The 20742-nt window shown below is 45.5% G+C and overlaps 1 protein-coding gene across 2 annotated transcripts in view; it reads left to right on the forward strand.

Moving 5' to 3' along the window:
* The window catches only part of APPL2 (adaptor protein, phosphotyrosine interacting with PH domain and leucine zipper 2), a 148422-nt gene that overhangs the window by 58707 nt on the left and 68973 nt on the right, over positions 1–20742 (forward strand). For both annotated transcript variants that reach the window (XM_077472096.1, XM_077472097.1), the window contains 3 exons: positions 973–1014; positions 1139–1197; positions 13979–14125. In XM_077472096.1, coding sequence (XP_077328222.1) covers positions 973–1014; positions 1139–1197; positions 13979–14125 — 248 coding nt within the window. The remainder of the gene's footprint in view (positions 1–972; positions 1015–1138; positions 1198–13978; positions 14126–20742) is intronic.

Genomic DNA, 20742 nt, shown 5'->3' on the forward strand with positions numbered 1-20742 from the left:
CGGTCCTGAGCTCTGTGACCGCGGGACCCGCGGACCTGATCGCCGCTGGTGTCCTGCGATCGGGTCACAGAGCTGAAGAACGAGGAAAGGTCTGTGTAAACAAATCTCTCCCCGTGCTTCCTACTGTGGCTGTCACCGATCGTCTGTTCCGTTATAGGGAAAGACGATCAGTGACGTCAAATGCCAAGCCATGCCCCCCTACAATAAAAAAATAAATAAAACACACACAACGTCACACATAACCCCTCTTCGCCCCCTAGTGGTTAAATCTTTCACTGCCAGTGTAATTTTCACAGGAATCAGTGCATTTAAATAGCACTGATTGCTGTATAAATGACAGTGGTCCCAAAAATGTGTCAAAAATGTCCGATGTGTCCACCATAATGTCGCAGTCGCAATAAAAATCGCTGATCGCCGCCATTACTAGTAAAAAAAAAAATATTAATAAAAATGCTATAAAACTATCCCCTATTTTGTAAACGCTATAACTTTTGCACAAATCAATATTCGCTAATTGCAATTATTTTTTATTAATTTTTTTACCCAAAATATGTAGAAGAATACGTATCGGCCTAAACTGAGGAAATTGACGCTCTATTTTTGTTTATAGCGCAAAAAAAACAAACACAGAGGTGATCAAATACCACCAAAAGAAAGCTATGTTTGTGGGGAAAAAAATATGCCAATTTTGTTTGGGAGCCACGTCGCACGACCGCGCAATTGTCAGTTAAAGTGACGCAGTGCCGAATCGCAAAAAGGGGCCTGGTCCTTTGGCTGCAAATTGGTCCGGGGCTTAAATGGTTAAAAGATTGTCACTTCTCTCTCCTCCTTTTTGCTTTCCTACTGTCCCAGAAGAACCTCCTTCAATTTTTTTCTAAGGACACTTTTTGGTAAAATTTTATTTTTATGCATTGGCATTATTTTTTTTATTTTTTTTATTCCCATTTAATTTTATACCTTTTTGTTTTGCAGAAGTAAGCACGTTAAAAGATCTTTTTCTACTTGCTAGCAATGGTATGTTTGCCCTTGTACTAAATACCTCTCACGGTTAAACTGTTCTCTAGATATGCCCTGACATCAGTTTGAGACGTTTTATAGCCATACATTATTTAAAAGCATTTTTTGTGTCTCTTTTTAGAACATGATTTATCAATGGCAAAGTACAGCAGACTGCCAAAAAAGAGAGAAAATGAAAAGGTAAGCAATACAACAATTGAGGAGACCTGCGCTTCGCTGTAAAAATTGCGCCTTTCATAGAAAATAATGCTTCTGGCAATGGATACTGTTCTTGTTATTTTCGCTTTCCCACATCTAGCAAAATTTATTTAGACCTTGTTTTCTGAAATTCCGATTAGCATGAAAATTAAGAGACTTTGGTATAACTTTGCAGAACAGGGGTCATAGCATGGATTTACCATGGCTAAATGGGATCAGTACGAAGTATAATATGAAAATCTAGTAACTAATATTTGGTTAAATCAGCTGCTGGGATTATTACTAATGAGAAAAAATATGCCTCAAGCACCTTTGGTTGATTACTGTGTGTGATTATAAAAACCACCAGGACTGGAAAGCAAATTGATAGTATATTTTTTTTTATGTTGTGGAAAGCTGTAAGCTTTGGTAATATTTACTGATTAGTAACACAGTGCCCATCTGGCGACTGGATGTGATTTGAAGGGTGTGGAATTAACTTTTTAAATGTGTTTAAGTATAATGATCAGTTACCACTTACTTTGAGCATATAATGTTCTACAAAATGGAATGGTCACAACCCTGAAAATTGTTAGTTACAAAATTATCTGTTGTCATATTGTCAGTGTAAAACATTTTGCCCTGGTCTCATCTACTAGAAAAAAAGGTAATTATTTTATTTACCATCCTCAAAGAGTATGGGCGCATTTCATCCTCTGTTTTGTTGTAAATGCAATTCATAATTATTTTTGACTATCTTTTCTGAGAAAAGAAAATGCAAAACAAATCAATCAAAAATTTTGAATTGCTTTTTCAGTACGATATTACTCCGTTTTTGTTTTTTAAAGTTACAATTTTATTGTGTACTTCAGCAGGACAAGAAAACTAACAAAAAAGGATTATTGATCCTTAACTTAGAAGTGCCACCTTTAACAAGTTTAACAATACAAGTTTAGTAATGGGACCAAAAATATCTACCTATTGGGGAGGGGGGGGGGGGCCCTTTAATGCAGTATGCTGTGTAGAGATAAGTTTTCGATACCACCTCTTCCCCCTTTTTTTTTTTTTTTTTCTTTTATTTAATAAACTTTTATTGATGAAAAGAAGCATATACAGCATATCAGGATGATCAGTCATTGGGACAATACAGTCAACCGTGATATAAACAATCTCTTGAGGTAACATATAAAACACAGAGGACCCCACTCCGGGGGTAAGTCAAAGGTAACATACCACAAGTAAAACCCTGAGGACCCATTGTTAGTAACCGTCCCCTCAGGTGTCCTGACTGAGACTCCAAAGTTGACGTATCAAAATAAAGCATATCCTTCCTTCCGGTATGAGAGAGAGTCTACTAGAGATTGAAAAAGAGAAAAGCCAGAAAAAGAGCAAGAGTCTAGAGCGCAGAAAGATGCAGAGAGGGGGGTCGGGGGGGAGGGGAAGGGCGGGGATAGGGAGGGGAGGAGGGAGGGAGAGGGAGGGATGGGAGAGGGGGGTGGTATGTGTGTCCACCTCAGCAGAGTCCATCCTCAGCATATGTATAGCCATAGGCATTGAGATTACACAGGGTGAGACATAATATCTGCATAAGTAGTATTGTATATAAAGGCGACCCAGCAGGCCCATATATTTTTAACTAGGTCAGACTTGCCTCATAGGGAGAGAGTCAAATCCATGTGATAAATATTATCAACCTTAAGTAACCAACGCCGAAAGTGTTGGAATCGTCCTCTGCTTCCAAAACTGTGGGATAAGGGTTTTTGCGGCATTGAGGAGATGAGGCGTAATAGAATTTTTATATGAGCCTGCTGGTTCCCCTGTACAATGGAGCAAGACATACCATGGGTCATTAGGTACCTCCCATCCCTGGATTTGATTAATCAAATACAAGACAGCGAGCCAGAATAGGCGAATCCTGGGACAATACCACCAGATAAGGGCATGAGTGGCCTTTTCGCTACATTCTCTCCAGCAAAGTGGAGAGATCTGAGGGGAGACCTTATGCAGCGTCACAGGTGTGTAATGCCACCTGGTTAACAATTTGTAGGCCACCTCCGACATTTTCGATGATCCAGAAGCGGTATGCGCCATGGTGAGGATAGTGGATTTTTGGGTTGGGGTAAGTTCCTTATGAAGGTCCAGTTCCCAATTGCGTATAAAAGGTAGGGGGTTTTGGTAGACACCAGAGACAACAAAATGTGGTAAAAATAAGAAATGGGTTTCTCAATGGGCTGGGTATCTGAGAAAGCAGACTCCAAAGGTGTGAGCTTGGTAATGGAGCGTAAAGGCTTGGGCAGTGAGTGTACAAATGCCGCCAATTGGTGATGCTTCCAGCGGTCCATGTAAGAGATGTGCAATTCACTCATGATGGTAGAGAGTGGGAGAACGCCGGAAGGGCCAGTAACCTGATGCAGGAGAGTTTTAGTTCCCAAATGCCAAGAGGAATGTTGATGCGAGCCCATGTTACCAGGAGGGAAATAGTTATGTCCTGACAAGGGCAGCAATGGCAAGTTGTAGGGCCAGCCCTGGGCTTTGCACAGAGAATCTCATATTGTGAGAGAGGAGCTTGTCAATGGTGACGAGTTGGCAGACAAGGTTCTGTACTTCCTCGGTATCCATATTTGTGTAGAAAGGTCGGTACCACTGAGTTCCATTTCTAGAGCGACCCACAGTTTAGTATGCATACTATATTTCCAATCTGACAGTCTGGCCAATATAATGGAGCGGAAATGTAGCCGGAAATCCGGCATTGCCAGGCCCCTCTCACTCTTTAACCGTATGAGTAAAGACCTAGGGAGTCTAGGTTTCTTCCTGTTCCAGACATACCTATACACTATAGAGTTCAATATTGTAAAGAATCCAACCGGTATCCCAAACGGGATCATTTGAAGCATAAAGAGCACCCTGGGCAGCAGGTTCATTATGACCAGTCCAATTGGCGATGCCATCATCATCCCCTTGACGAACGTGATAGATGCTGATAGAACTCCCTGAATTCTTTGGCAATGTGTGGGGTAGCAAATGCCACGGACCCTGAAAGAGTCTTAATTTTAGGGATAAATGCAGCAGCCTTCCGTTGTCTCACGGAGTTAGCCAGCAGTCTACTGGGTCTGTCCCCCCACTCATAAAAACGCTGGGATACCAACCGAGATTGTCATTTCTGATCCAGATGTAGGAGGGTCTTTAAGGACTCACTCTTTTCAGTGAGGGTATGAAAAAGGGCCGCTCTAATCTCCTAATATCCTGCAGTAGAGTGGCCTGTTGCGCCACCCATTCCCTCCTTTTCCTAGCGCCTAGTTCAATAAGTCTACCTCTAACAAATACTTTGTGGGCTTCCCACAATGTGCCTGGGGAGACTTTGGCGCTCACATTATTTTTTAAATAAAAGTCTATTTCCTCTCCTACCATTTTTTTTATCTAGTTCCTCTGAGATGAGGTTTTCATTCAGTTTCCAATTTGCAGATTTAAGGGGCAGTGAATCTACTTTAAGAGTGAGTAAGATCGGAGCATGGTCTGATAGGGGAGATGTTTCTATGCACGATCTTACTAGTAGTGGCAGGTGCTGGTGGTCAGTGAGACATTAAATAGATTCTAGAGTATGTCTGGTGTACCGTTGAATAGTGGGTGAAATCCCGCTCGCGTGGGTGCATGGTCCTCCAGGTGTCCATCAGCTGTGACTCATGAAGCGGTGTGCGAATGAACCTCAGCTTTTTATAAGACAAGGTCGATCCACCTCTGGAAGTGTCCAGGGTGGGTTCTAGAGCAACATTAAAATCACCTGCCAGGAGCACGCACCCACCAGTGAAATCCCGCAGTGAAGTAAGTGTTGATGCAATAAAACCCACCTGGTCCCTGTTAGGGGAGTAAAGAGTAGCCAGGGTACATGGCATGCTGCCCATAGTGCCTCTCAGAAACAAAAAGCGGCCAGCTGGATGGCTAGACATAGATTCCAATGTGAACGCGGTTCCCCTACAAAACCCAATGGCCACCCCCTTAGCTTTAGAAATATCTGAGAGGCTATAATACCACGTGGGGTACTTGGGGGATTATAGCTTGACCGAGGTTGTGTGGGTGAGATGGGTCTCTTGAAGAAAGACCACATCCCCCTGAAGACAGTCCAGTTCCCTGTATAGGTTGTGTCTCTTCCCAGGGGCATGCAGTCCCCTAACATTGAAGGAAAGAAGGTTCACCGTAGCCATGGGGTCTCAAATAGAGGAACCGCGCCCCTTCCAAATACACTGTGATAATACCGAGACTAACGGGTCCACCCAAGGAGAAGGGGACAGGGATGGGTGAGGGTGGGGTGGGGGAAGGGGAGGAGCCAGGGAGAGAGAAAGAAAGCAGAGAGAGATAAAAGCAGGACATCAGAAGTGAGAGTAAAGGAAAGAGTAGCTTAGCAATAGCTCTCATTGCACACATTAACCTGCAGTGCAGAGGCAGGTCGCACGCCCGGCGCGTCACCCCATGCCCATCACCCCAAATAGGGCAAGGGCACCAGGACTCCTCACCAGACGGCCCCCGCTGTGAAAGGGGGAGGTGGCGTTCGGACAGTCGAATGCTAACCATGCCATGGGGGTCAGAGATGCATCCCGACGGTCTGGCGCCAGCACCTCATATAACCTCACAGTACTATAACACAAGTAATAAAGAAAAAGTGTAGAATAACAGTAAAAAGCAAATGACATAAGACAGGGTCGGAATGGCCACAGTAAACTAAACTAGGAGATCAGTGGTCAATCCACAACATATTCCCCTGAGCAGTCCCACGGGGCTGGCAAAAAACAACCCCCCATTACATTCGTAGGTCATCTTGCTCAGAGCAGTAGTTCGGGCTTGCCCATAAGTTCGGGGTATCAAAAGTATGAAACACTGAACATTCATGTAGAAACCTCGGACAGCAAAGCAAAACAAAACGCGTAACTAAGTCAGCAAACATGGCCCGAGTAAAAATAGAACTCTACAGGGATTATACTTGCGGAAACCAGGAATCCCTCTCCGGCTGGAGAAGGAGATAAATGTGGCTTCAAGGTTCCAATTAGATTCCATTCTAGTGATCCAGATTTCCCTGTGCTGAGGTTTGTTGTTTACGGCCCACTCTCTGCCATGTGCTTTCGGAGCCGCCTGGCAAAGGCGGGATGACCTCTTCCCAACCGGGGAGGTCTGTAACAGCCATGTTCAGGTCTTCGCAAAATTTTGCTAAGTCCCTCGGGAACCGGAGGGCCGAGGTTTTACCGTTCACGGTGGCCAGCAGAGCCGCAGGGAAGCCCCATCTGTACTTAATGGACGCCGCTTGCAAGAGTTCTGTGAGAGGGCGTAAGGCCCTGCGTCTGTCTAGCGTCTCCTTTGCCAAGTCTGTGGAGAGAGTGAGTGATGCGCCGTCGAAATCGAATGGCGTAGCATCTCTGGCCTTCCGCATGATCAGCTCTTTATCTGGGTTTCAGTAGCGAGGCTGCGGGGGCAAAGGGCCCTGTGGACCCGGTCAATTTTTAAGTGCGCATCCGCCGCTCGACCTAGGAGACTGTTAAAAATACCTCTGACAGATGGCAGAAGGTCCTCGTCCCTGGTCGCCTCCGGGAAGCCTCGGATCCGAATATTGTTGCGTCTGTTCCGGTTCTCTTGGTCCTCAATCTTGTAAAGGGCCGTCCGGTGGGCAATTGCAGGCTGGCGGGTGGTCATCTGCAGAGATCTTATGGCGGTCGCATTGGCGGTCCAGTCGCTGTTTAGTTTCCTCCACACATACCAGAACCCGAGACAAATCCGAGCGGACCGCCGAGACCTCCTTCTTAATCACTCTTTCAAGGTTCAGCAACATTGAGGCCAGGTCCGCTTTGGTTGGAAGGTCGCTCACTCTGGGGGCTGCTTTATGAGGGCCAGTCAAGTCACCTTCCCCCTCCGACTCGGCCGAGGAATCAGGCAAGCACGGTCTACGTTCTGGCTTATCTGTAGAGGCGGGGCTTATCCCCAGCAGCGTGCTGTGGCGAGCGGCCTAGGCCGTCCTGTTCATCCACATCCTCTGGTTCTGCGGATAAAAACCACTTAATAGTGCTCGCAGCGGCACCCTTCTTGGGTAGGGACTTGCCTGTCTTCCTTCCCATCTTCGGGTAGAGTAACTGTGAGGGGATCGTAGTAAAAAAGAGCAAGTTTATCTTGCCAGCGCCGCAGCTCTCGGGAAACACGTCCGCTCTAGTGCATCGTCAAGCCACGCCCCTCGATACCTCTTAAGCAGGACCTTGCTTATGTACTTAGTATTTTCCAGGGTCGAACTTAAATGTATAAGAAGAAAATAAAAAAAGAAAGGCACAAGACGGTAGCACTACAATAGCGATACGAATTACTATCAGAATATTTGTCAACTGAAACACATCAAATAGCATGTCCTACATTATATGTGTAAACATTAGTCAGTAGGAAGAACAGAATAGAGAAAGTGAGAGAAGGAAAAAAATGGAGGGGGGGGGGGGGGGGGGTGAGGGGTGTGGGGAACACTGAGATTAAATATAATCATTTAGCGGGGACACTGCTTCATGACCTACACAAATTCACTCCAGCATCTCTATTGATGCTTGTTCTCTGCTAGAATGATCTAAGTAAGTGCAGAGGACAAATAGGTGTTGTAGTCACTGGAACATTGGAAATTGTGCCAATAATACCATGTTTTTCAGTGCTGCAGCTCCTCCTTCAGCCTCGTAGCTGCCGTTTAAATCTTCCATTTCTGATATTTCTTTATCGTACATCATAGGACACAGAGTCTCAAGTAATTAATTGGTGGGTTATAGGCCTACCTTCAGGTGTTGACACTGGTATAACCAATACAGGAAGTTGACTCCCCTATATAACCCCTCCTCCTTCTAGGAGCACTCAGTTTTTTCGCCAGTGTCTAAGGTGTTGGTCACGAGTGAAGATGAGCTCCAGGAGGGATCCATGCTGGATTTAAAGAAACCTCCACAATCAGATCTTTCCTCGCCACTGAGGCCATAGGATGGTACCTGGACCTCGATGCAAGAACGAGGTTTTGCCTGTAATGCTTCTCTTTGAGAGCTGGACCTGAGGACCTTAGGAACCAAGACGCTTTTTTGGTCTTGCTACATTTCCTAAAGTTGTCCTGAGAGGTGCTATACAAGGCCCAAAGGAGTGGAACCCCTTTTAAAAGGGCCCCAGTCTTAGAGCGTGTTTAACCGCAGCCCGCCGTGATGGGTGAAAGTTGAATCTGTCTGTTAAATCAGCAGTATCCTGCAGCGAGGACAAGGTAACGGAAGAAGCTTTGATTTTTCCTTCAATATACCTTTATATGCCTTATAAATGTCTCCTCTATAAGGAGTAACTTACACTACCTATGATGTGTCTTAGTGCAGCTCTGTCTCAGAACATGTGTGGTCCCAGTGGCAAAGGGGGGTTCTTACTATAGATCTTGTGGGATTTGGTAAAAAGTACTGTAGTTGCAAATACAGAGATGTGTATAAACTTCTATATGGGCGGTGGCTGATTGGTTGACGTAGCTGCTTTAGCTGCATGGTTTAATTACAACCCAGCACTTCCACCTGGTAACAATGGGAAATGCCCTATGCTTCTGTGGTTTAAAAAAAACTATAAATCTGCTGACTGTCCCCCCTTCCCCCCTCCCCTCCCCCCTTATAGAGGTGTATAGTACATTCACCTTACTTAGAGGGGCATGTCTGCAAGGTCAAGTGGCGCTTTGTATGGATGTAACGTCCACACACACACACACAGCACTCGCAGCATAGCTGAGGATGCCAATCAGGTTCCACCTGAGACTTTATATCACAGACACTCTCATTTCAGAAATACTTTTTAACTGAAGAGAGGCAGTCTGTCACACTAAGGCACCAGAGCGCTGGGCACGTAAGGGTGTAAAAGGCATTTCCAGACAGAAAGAACTGTTATTTTGTGTGTACCTCTGCTTGTGCTTTGCACTATGTCTTCCAGACCTACCGTAAAGGTACCTAAGGTGTCACCCCCCCCCCCCCCCCAGGCGCTGGGAATCCCAGTTATGCCTCCATACTGTCTTCCTCTTCGGAGAGATCAGACATGGCAAGCCAAGGTGAGTCATTAGAAGCTAGCGGTGGTGCAACTGCTTCACACACTTCAGCCCCCGTAGAGGTGACTGAAAATGCATTTTCCTCTGCCTTGCAAGGCTTAGAAGGAAGATAAGTGGCTTTAATCGCATCCTCCATCCAGTGTATAGGAAGCATCCTAGATCCCCCTCCCCCACCTTAGACTCTTTATAGTCAGTGGAGGGTCCAAGAGAATTATGGGGACAGGACAGGGTATTGCCCTCAGATGATCGGGAGGAAAGACATGCGATTACTTCTCTGCGGAGGAAACAATACTTGAAGTTCCCAAGGATCCCTACTTCACAATCTGAAGTACAGAGGCTTGCAAAGATGGTTCGCTCTACTTGCATGCTACCCCTAACAGAGTTAGCTGAAGGGCCGGTCTCTTCCTTGGGTTCTTCTTAAAGGACCAGTTCACAGATGCTCTCAGATGAGCTCCCTGCACAACAAGCACAGGAACTGGCGAGCTACCTAAAGCATTATGCTTTGCTGTAGACGCTATGAAGGATTCTATGCACCAGGCATCATGCCTTGCGTTTGTACTTGTACATATGCGAAGGACCCTTTGGTTAAAGGGTTGGTCAGCTGAGACTCCTTGTAAGAACCTTCTAACTAGTTTCCCCTTTAAGGGAGAACGATTATTTGACGATAGTTTGGATAAATACATTCAAACAATTTCCAGCTGAAATAGTACTCTCTTGGCAGTCAAAAGAAAATATAAGCGTCTTTCATTTAAACTGTTCGGCCTCTGCCATCAGACCAGGCATAAAGGAAGACCTGGGGCTACAAGTCTGCAAAGCAGAATACAAGACCTCCTTATGAAGAGGCATCTCCCCTCACCAAGGTGGGGAGGAAGACTTATGATGTACTCAGAAGTCAGGCAAAGGGAGATTCAGGACAAATGGACTCTCTCCACAGTGTCTCCAGGATACAAGCTAGAGCTTTGAGAGTTTCCACCATCTCGTTTTCTGAGATCAAACGTTCCCAAGGATCCAGGGAAAAGGCAATCCCTGTTGCAAGCATTAGACCGATTATTGGCTCAAGGGGTGATCAGACAGATTCCCAAACAAGAGCAAGGTTTGAGGTTTTACTCAAACCTAATTAGGGAGCCAAAGCCAAATGGGGATATCAGACCAAGTCTAGATCTACGTAATCTAAATCGGTTTCTGAAAATCCGCTCCATTTGCATGGAGTCAATCAAGTCAGTCGTTTCCATCCTGCAAGGAGAAAAACTTCTGGCGTCCATCGACATCAGAGATGCATAGCTGCTTGTCCATATCTTTCCTCCTCACCAGAGGTTTCTGCGGTTCAAAGTAGAACAGAAGCATTTTCAGTTAATAGCCTTGCCCTTCGAGCTTGCTAAAGCACCTCGGGTATTCACTAAGGTATTAGCTCCACCTCTAGTCAGGTTAAGGGCACAGGGCATAACTGTCTTGGCTTACTTAGACGATCTATTGTTAATAGACCAGTCAGTGGCTTGCTTGAAGCAAGGTGTAGCCATCACAAGCAGTTACCTGGAAGGCATGAGGTTGTTAGGGAAGATGGTAGCTTCATTCGAAGCAGTTCCCTATGCTCAATTCCATTCGAAACTGAAAGCAGTATTCTGACTGCTTGGAACAAAACGATTCAAGCTTTGGACTTGCCAATGTGGCTGTCCCCATGAGTGTCCAAAGCCTCAGTTGGTGGTTACTATCTTGGAACCTGCTGAAGGGAAAGTCCTTCAGATCAATTATCTGGAAGGTAGTAACGACAGATGCCAGCCTTTCAGGCTGGGGAGTAGGAGCCTTGCCCATCGACATCCTAGAGATTCCGGCAGTGTATCTGGCTCTAGAAACCTGGACCTCCAGGTTAAAGAATTGTCCTGCCAGAATCCAGTCTGACAATGCCATGGCTGTGGTATATATAAATCACAAGGGGTCACCAAAAGTCTCTCAGCTCAGAGAGAGGTGAACCAGATTCTAACTTGGACAGAAGAGAATGTCCCATGCCTATCGGCAGTTTTCATTCTGGGAGTAGAGAATTGGCAGGTGGACTATCTAAGTCGCCCGGCAGTTATTCCCAGGAAAATGGTCTCTTCACCCCAAGGTGTTTCAGGCTGTTTGCCAAAGATGGGGGACTCCGGACGTAGACCTTCTAGCGTCCAGATTCAACACTAAGCTAGTCAACTTTGCATCCAGGACAGGGGACCCACTCGCATACGGAACAGATGTGTTGGTGACCCCTTGGGATCAGTTTTTACTGATCTATGCACTTTTCCCCCGATTCAGTTGCTACCTCAAGTTCTTTGCAGGATCAAGCTGGAAAGTAAATCGGTAATACTGGTAGCACCAGTATGGCCCAGAAGGTCATGGTACGCAGAGATTGTAAGCATGGCAGTGGAGGGTCCAGGGCTCTTCCCACTAAGGCCAGACCTGCTATCTCAGGGGCCGATATTCCATCCTACTTTACGAACGCTAAATTTAACGGCTTGGCTATTAAGACCCACATTCTGAATAAACGTGGGCTTTCCAGGTCAGTTATCTCTACTTTGACTAATGCTAGGAAGCCAGCTTCTAGAGCTATATATTATAGAGCCTGGAAAGCCTATGTTTCCTGGTGTGAGTCCAAGGGTTGGTACCCTCGGAGATATATCATAGGCAGAATTCTTACCTTTCTACAATTAAGCGTAGAGATGAAATTGGCCCTGAGTACTATTAAGGGCCAAGTCTCAGCCTTATCAATTTTTATTTCAAAGACTGCTTGCTATGCATTCTTTAGTCCAGGGTTTCATGCAAGGAGTTCTGCGGATTAATCCGCCAGTTAAATCACTCTTAAGCCCTTTGGACTTAAATTTAGTTTTGTCAGTGTTACAAAAACAGCCATTCGAACCGTTGCAGCATGTTCCCTTAGTCCTTCTGACTAGGAAGCTGATATTTTCGTTTGCTATATCCTCGGCAAGGAGGATTTCAGAATTGGCTGCCCTTTCTTGTAAGGAGTCATATTTGATTATTCATGAGGACAGAGTGGTTTTGCGTCCTCGTCCAGGTTTTTTGCCAAAAGGTGGTTTCAGGCTTTCATCTGAATGAAGATATTGTCCTGCCAGGGTTTTTTCCCCAAGACCTTGTTCCAGGGAAGAAAAGTCACTACATTGTCTTGATGTAGTGAGAGCAGTGAAAATGTATTTAAGAAAACTGCTCCGATTCGTAAAGACTGATGTCTTATTTCTTCTGCCAGAGGGTCCCAAGAACGGACAGGCAGCGTCAAAATCCACTGTCGCTAAGTGCATTTGGCAAGTTATAATTCAAACTTATGATTTAAAGGGAAAGATTCCCCCTTTTCAAGTTAAGGCGCACTCTACCAGAGCGGTTGGTGCTTCTTGGGCAGTGCGTCACCAGGCCTCCAGGTCTCAAATCTGCCAGGCCGCGACTTGGCCTTCAGTACATACATTTGCAAAATTTTATCAAGTGCATGTAAGATGGAATGAGGATATCGCCTTCGGGCACAGTGTGCTGCAGGCAGCAGTATAAGTCCTCAGGTCTGGGGGTTACCCTACGGGTTGTGTCTCCCTCCCCTCAAGTAGCATTGCTATGGGACATCCCACTAATAATTACTTGAGACTCTGTGTCCTATGATGTACGATAAAGAAAATATGATTTTTTTTAAACAGCTTACCTGTAAAATCCTTTTCTTGGAGTACATCATAGGACACAGAGCTCCCGCCCCTCTGTTTTATGGGGTGAGAGTATATTACTTCTATTGCTTGGCTACAAAAACTGAGTGCTCCTGGAAGGAGGAGGGGTTATATAGGGGAGTCAACTTCCTGTATTGGTTATACCAGTGTCAACACCTGAAGGTAGGCCTATAACCCACCAAGTAATTACTTGAGACTCTGTGTCCTATGATGTACTCCAAGAAAAGGATTTTACAGGTAAGCTGTTTTAAAAATCCTATTTTCGTTCACTACAACCATCCACTGGCCCACCATCGGGATTTGGGCATTTCCATTTTTGAGGGACGCAGATTTTTGCTGCATTCAGTAGGTGTATCAAAAGAGATCTCTTGTATCTACGCCGTGAGAGCGAAGTTAAGTGAAGTAGGCACTTTTCCATCTGTCCTCCAATCGTATATCCAGTCAACTTGAAAAAGGGGCGGATACTAGGGCATGTACACAAAATATGTAGCATGGCACCCCTATCTTGTTAGCTGCATCAACAATATTTTTGTCTTGCGACAAATGGGAAAAAATTGCAGCAAAAACCACAATGCCAAACATGTCCACCTCAGTGTCAAAATTTGATACATGAGTTTCTTTTGCGCATCTGGAGCAGAGGGAGGCCCATTCAAAGTGAATAAAACGTGGCGGGGCGGCGTCACTCTGTGCCATGGTGGCGTTACTCTGTGCCGCTTAGGTGTGTATGGGACGTTTGAAATCGGAGCCCACACGGGAACAGCAAGAAAAGTGAATTGCAGTGCATGTGCGATTTCAAGTGCACATCGTGTGCCAGTGGGATTAATGGTGCTTGCATGCATCTAGCATGTTTTTCTGTGTGGGTAGTTGCTGCTGTGGGAACAGGTACGGGCCCACAGCGGGAACCACCCACACAGATGTGAACCTAGCCGTAAAGAACATTTTACTCAGGTTTTTTCTGTCCTGAGTATAAACATGAGTAAATTATTGCGCTCATGTTCAGCTGGCTTAAAAATATCAACCAAAGTGTGTCTTTTTTTTGTAGCTAAAGGCTGAAGTTGCTAAGGAAGTTGCTGGGGCTAGAAGAAAGCAGCACCTCTCATCCTTGCAGTACTACTGTGCATTAAATGCCCTCCAATACAGAAAGAGGACAGCAATGCTGGATCCTATACTTGGCTACACCCAAGGACAGGTACATGTTATGTTTTTATTTCTATTAACATATTGAATTAAACATTTGGAGGACAGGTTTTTATGCTGTCAGTGTAAACATTTGTGTTTTTTTAAATTTTTATTGCAGTTCTAATTGTTTGTACATAAAAGTAGAATTCCAGTGAAATACTAACCATATCTAAGCCTGCTCCCACCCCCATTCTAAGGCTATTCTAACTATCCTGTAAAGGAAATATGTCTAGACTTCTCTATCTTGAGGGCACTCTAGTCAGGTCACATGATTGTCTTATAGCACCAGCTTCAGTGTAGAGGAGGGACACGGTTACCGAACCTACATTCCATGCACAGTTTCCACCCATCCTCAACCCTTATGCCCAGTACACCCGAGCGGATTGTCCATTGGAAAAAAACTCAGATGGTTTTTCCGACGGAATTCCACTCAAGCTTGGCTTGCATACACACGGTCACATAAAAGTTCACTAAACTTTCGCCCGTCAAGAACGCGGTGAAGTACAACACTAAATCGAGCCGAGAAAATTAAGTTCAATGCTTCCGAGCATGTGTCGAATTGTTTCGAAGCATGCGTAGGAATTTTGTGCGTTGGATTTTGTACAGACGATCTGAATTTCCGATCTGAACTTTTTCTGAACGAAAAATAGAGAATCTGCTCTCAATCTTTTGCTGGCCGAAATTCCCGCCAGCAAAAGTCCGATGGAGCATACACACAATCGCATTTTCCGACCAAAAGCTCTCATCGGACTTTTGCTGGCGGAATTTCCGATCGTGTGTACGGGGCATTATCCAGGTCTATTACACCAACTTATAAAAATAGTCCCAACTGGAATTTTCGAATATTGATGAGTGTTTTTTATTAAACCCAAGCACAACATTTCCACAGAATTCATGAATAGCCTACTGTAATATATGTGAAATATCATTGTCTGTTTATTTCCTATGATTGACAGTTACATCTAGTGGCCATAACGCAATATTTTCTAGATTTCCTTATTTTTAGGAAAATACCACATGATGGCTAGTAAATTAAACATAGGAAATAAATAGAAAATTAAATTTCATATGTTTTACAAACATTATGAGGGTTATTTTGAGGCATTTATTGCAACATTTGCACATCAACTTCTTTGTAGACCCCTTGGTTGTACCCATTGTATTTTTAATTTAAAAAGCTCAGCGCTGCTTGCTGAATTGTTAGCTACATTGGCACACTGACAAATCCATAGGGGGTTTTTCTTAGGAGAAAAGGAGTGTCATTCAGACGTGCATTTAATCTATTGCAATTCAGGTCTATTAACAACAAAGTAGTAAATCAGCTGTGATGCCTTCGTTTCTTCTCCACCTATTGACTGCAGATAATTGTGTAATTTTCACTGTTTTAGCTGACAAAAGAATAAAGAAAATGTTTAAGATGTAATAACAAAAATATATATTATATTGTAAGGAAATTATATAAAGAAAATCTGTAGTCTGAGCAGTTTATTCACTGCTCACTAAAGCCTACATTTTGAACAGAAAAAGGAAAAAAGTAAGGTCCTTACTGGTTGCCATAAATAACCCCAAAGGAAGAAACGAGTACTCAGAAGATGTATAAAAATACAAATTTTTCTCCAGTCATCTTCCAGGACGGCACACCTGAGATGACTGGTCTCACCTGACAGGAAACACAATCAACAACAGAGTTTAAAGGGGTTGTAAAGGTAAATGTTTTTTCACCTTAATGCATTCTATGCATCAAGGTGAAAAAACATCTCAGACTGCCGGTGCCCCTAGTCCCCACGTTTTTACTTTCTTGACCCCTCGAAAGTCCCGCGCTCGCCCCCGCCGTCCTATTCGCCGCTCAGCCCGGCCACTGATTGGCTGAAGTGGATGGATTGAAAGCAGCGCAGCCATTGGCTCGCGCTGCTGTCAATCACATCCAATGACACAGCACGCTGGGCCGTTGGCCGCTGGCTGTATCACGGGAGAGCGCCCGCAGGTGCTTCTCACCATGCGAGGGAGCTCACATGAATGTGAGAGTACCTGCGGGAAGAAGCAGAGACAGCTGCCGAGAGACCCCAGAAGAGCAGGTTCGGGGCCACTCTTTGCAAAACGAGCTGCACAGTGGAGGTAAGTGTAACATGTTTGTTATTTAAAAAAAAAAAAAAAAATTACTTTACAATCCCTTTAACCTATTCCCTCCCGCCCTATAGCCGAATGACGGCTATAGAGCAGGCGCTTTCGTCCGGGAGGCCGTCCCTGGACGTCCTCGTGTTTACTTCCGCAATGCGCACCGCCACAGGCGCGCATCGGGGAAGGTTTGTGTTTGCCGTGTCCCCCGGAGACAGGCAAACACAGATCGCTGTGAACGGCCAATTACAGCGGCCGTTTACAGTGCGATCGGCGCGTCCAATGTGAGATGATCTCATATGTAAACATATGAGATCATCTCTCAGCGCTGCTCTCCCTCCTCACACAGACAGCATGTGAGAGGGGAGAGATGAACGGCTGCAGCGGCCGTAAGTAAAAAAAAAAGTAAAAAAAAGTGCCATCCGCCCCAGTGCCATCCACCCCAGTGCTATCTGTCCCCAGTGCCACCTGTTGTCAGTACCATCTGTTGTCAGTGCCATTTGTCCCCAGTGCCATCTGTCATCAGTGCCACCTGTCAGTGTCACGTGTCATCTGTTGTCAGTGTCACGTGTCATCAATTCCACTTATCAGTGCCATCTGTCATCAGTGTCACGCGTCATCGGTGCCACTTATTGGTGCCATCTGTCATCGGTGCCACTTATTGGTGCCATCTGTCATCGGTGCCACGTATTAGTGCCATCTGTCATCAGTGCCACATATTAGTGCCATCTGTCATCAGTGCCACTTGTCATCATTGCCACGTATCATTGCCATCTGTCATCAGTGCAACGTGTCATTGTCCTGGTGCTCCAGGGCCTTCAAAAGTGTAATAGTTAGTCAACAAGTTAGATGTGTAATTTATGCTCCTAGAACACCTGATGGCGCACCCTGCATGTTGGGCCTTTCTATGTGGCCAGGCTGTAAAAAAGTCCCACACATGTGGTATTGTAATACTCAGGAGGAGTAGCAGAATTTTTTTGGGGGTGTCATTTCTGGTATACACATGCCATGTGATAAAAATAACCTATTACAATGACAATTTTGTGGAAAAAAAATAAAAAAAATTAAAAATCTTAATTTTGCAAAGAATTGTGGGAAAAAAATGACAACATCAAAAAGCTCACTATGCCTCTTACTAAATACCTTGGAATGTCTACTTTCCAAAAAGGGGTAATTTGGGTGGTATTTGTACTTTCCTGGCATGTTCGGGTCGCAAGAAGTGAGATAGTCCACCAGTACATCAGATGTGATCAATTTTGTGCGATTTCGAACCACAGCTTGTAGACTCTCTAACTTTCACAAAGACCAAATAATATCCACTAATTTGGGTTATTTTTACCAAAGATATGTAGCAGTATAAATTGTGGCCAAAATTTATGAAGAAAAATTAATAATTTGCATAATTTTGTCACAGAAACATAGAAATATGTGGTTTTTTTTATAGCGCAAAAAAATTAAAAAACCCCAGAGGTGATCAAATACCACCAAAGGAAAGCTCTATTTGTGGGGGAAAAAAGGACAAAAAATTAATTTGGGTACAGTGTTGCATGACTGAGTAATTGTCATTCAAAGTGTGAGCACCGAAAGCTGAAAATAGGTCTGGGCAGGAAGGGTGTTTTAAGTGCCCAGTAAGCAAGTGGTTAAAAGTCCCCGCCCCTCCCTCCGACCCTCAGTTATTGATTGTTTCCCACAGATGGCAGCGAAACCGTTTTTTTTTTTTTTTTGTTTTTGTTTTACTAAAGGGACTAAAAGGTCAGGGACTGTGGGGTCTGTCTGGGCTTGGTCCTTTCCAAAGGGGTTGCTTTCCCAAAACTTCTCTATACTGAGAAGGCTCAGGGGGTGTTAGTCCAGATGGCTGGTTACGAAGAACCCACCTGAGAGGCTGTGTAATGGGACAGGTGAGGTGTCTTTTTTTTTTTTCACACAGTGTCCCCAAAGATCCTGCCTTCCCCTCCTACCTGACGGTGGTGGATGGAGGAGAGGGGCCGCACTGATATTCCCCACATTCCGGGGAGAAGGCTCTGGCACCATTGTGTGTGTGTGTGTGTGTGTGTGTGTGTGTGTGTGTGTGTGTGTGTCTCCCAGAGAGGCAGCTGAAACCTCCAGATGGCCGCTGTACGCAAGCAGCGTTCACGGACGCTACTGCGCATGACCGGAAGTCGCCACACGCCTTTGTGAGCTAATTTCCGGTGATTTGAGCTTCACCAAAATGGCGCAGAGCAGTATACTGGCATAACTCCGGCAGTCACACAAGGGGCAGATGCTGTGGAAACAGTGCGGCGGCAAAGCAGGAGGGGCCAAAGGTCCAGAACCTTCTAGAACTGCTCAAAGAAGACTACAGTCCTGCTGGGCAGACAGAGGGTGGACCGCAAAACAAGCAGCTGCTGAGGTCGCCACAGGGGGTGAGTGAGTGATCCTGCTGCAGTGGGGAAGGGATTTGGGGGGTGGCCCTATTTCCCTCTTCCCCATGGGACACCGGGTGGCTTAACGGCAATTGTTATCATTCATAGGTACTGAATGCCCTGCCCAGGGGATGGCCAGTAGGTCTAAACCCAAAGCAACTTCTAAGTCTAGGCGCTGTGGGTACTGTAACGATAAGTTCTCACAAAACCACAGTAAGCCTTTTTGTGACAAATACATCTTTAAGCTTGCAGGCAAGGAGACCGCACTAGTTGTGAAGGAATGCCGGGCACTGCAGTCAGAGATGCTAGCAACCCTGCAGTCATTTAGGACAACGCTTGAGAAACACCAGATTGATACCCCATCAGGCAGGGAGAGCCCCCTCGCAGGAGGACATGTCCACCAGCTATACGGGAGGGTCCCAGGAACCTGCCCCCTACCACTCAGATGAAGTAGAGGGCCAGGCCTCAGAAATAAGCTCCTGGGGGGGGGGGGGGGGTAGATTCCGATCAGGACAGCCAGGTGGAGGCTAGGCCTGGGGGTCACCTTTTTTCAGCTGAGGACATGGAAGGTCAAAGCCATTTATACATCGGAGGACACTCAGATGCCCTCCACCCAGGTATCTGCTCAGGATAGGGTGTATAGAGGGTTGGGTAAAGCTGCAAGCTAGATCCTACCTGGTATACCAGCGTAGATGCCCCTTTAAGGAAGAGGAGGAAGAGAAATTCTTTAAGTTCCCTCGCTTGGATGCATCCTTAGTGCAGGTGTCCAAGAGGTCGGACTTGTCCTTTGAGGATCAGATGGATAAAAAAATCTGAGACTTTGTTGCGTAGAGCCTGGGAGGCCAATGCTGCAGCTATGGGCTCAGTATTAGCCTCAGCCTGTGTGGCCAGAAACACAGACGCTTGGCTCAACAGGTTGATGGACCACGTCTCGTGTAAAAAAGAATCCAAGGAAGTGGTTGACTCCTTGGAAATAATTGGGAGAGCGGTAGCCTTTTTGGCAGACGCAGCGGTGGAGACAGTAACAACGACTGCTAAGTCAGTGGCACTACTGAACTCCGCTAGGAGGGCCTTATGGGTAAAAACATGGGATGGAGATTTTACCTCCAAGTCCCGACTATGTGGTATTCCCTTTGAAGTCTCCCTTTTTTTGGTATTCCCTTTGAAGGGACCCGTTTGGATCGGGACTTGAGCAAGTGCTTTCTCGATCCACAGAAAAGGGTAAGAGATTCCCTACAAAGTCAAACAGAGAAAGGGGGAAAACATTTTTTCGAGGCCCCTCCGCAAAAAGTCAGTCTAAGAGTAAAAGTGGCCAGAAAAAATGTGGGAGCTCGGGAAGGGCAAGGAAAAAAGCGGGATCCTTTTTTCCGGCTCTGGACCTTCCAACAAAGAAACCAAATGACGCCAACATAAAGGTTGGCGCAAGGCTCTTGTGATTCCTCCCTCAGTGGGAGAAGATCACACAGAGCCCCTATATCCTAAATCTAGTAAGAGAAGGATACAGGTTGGAATTTTGGGCGAACCCCCCCTCAAAATGTTTTTGTTACCCGTCTCCCCAAAGACCCACTCAAAGCAAGGGGCCTTTTGGGCAGTATCCGAGAACTCGCAGACAGGAGGTAATTATCCCTGTTCCAGTGAGTCAGATGGCTATGGGGTTTTATTCCCACCTTTTTGTGGTCCCGAAGCCATCGAGCAAGTTTCGGTTAATTATAAATCTGCGGAAGCTGAACCGGTACTTGCTATACAAGAAGTTCCGGATGGAAAGAATCTATTCGGTCAGAAAACATCTCCAGAAGGGTGTCTTCATGATCACGCTAGATCTGATAGACGTGTATTTACATGTGCCTATTGCCCCGGAACATCAGAAGTACCTGCGTTTCGCAGTACGCACGGAATGGGGGGGTACAGCATTGGCAGTTCAGGGCTCTCCCCTTCGGCCTTGCAGCCAGTCCAAGAATCTTCACCAAGGTTCTCGCCAAAATGGTATCTTTTCTACACCTCCAGAGGATAGCACTGATACCATACTTAGACAATATGCTGATCTACAGCCCAGCCCAAGAAGAGTTTATGATAGACCGGGACATAGTGTTGTCCACCCTGGATTCCTTGG

The sequence above is a fragment of the Lithobates pipiens genome, unplaced genomic scaffold (assembly GCF_037356315.1).
Source record: "Lithobates pipiens isolate NorthernLeopardFrog02 unplaced genomic scaffold, aLitPip1_a1.2 Scaffold_8, whole genome shotgun sequence".
Classification (NCBI taxonomy): Eukaryota; Metazoa; Chordata; class Amphibia; order Anura; family Ranidae; genus Lithobates; species Lithobates pipiens.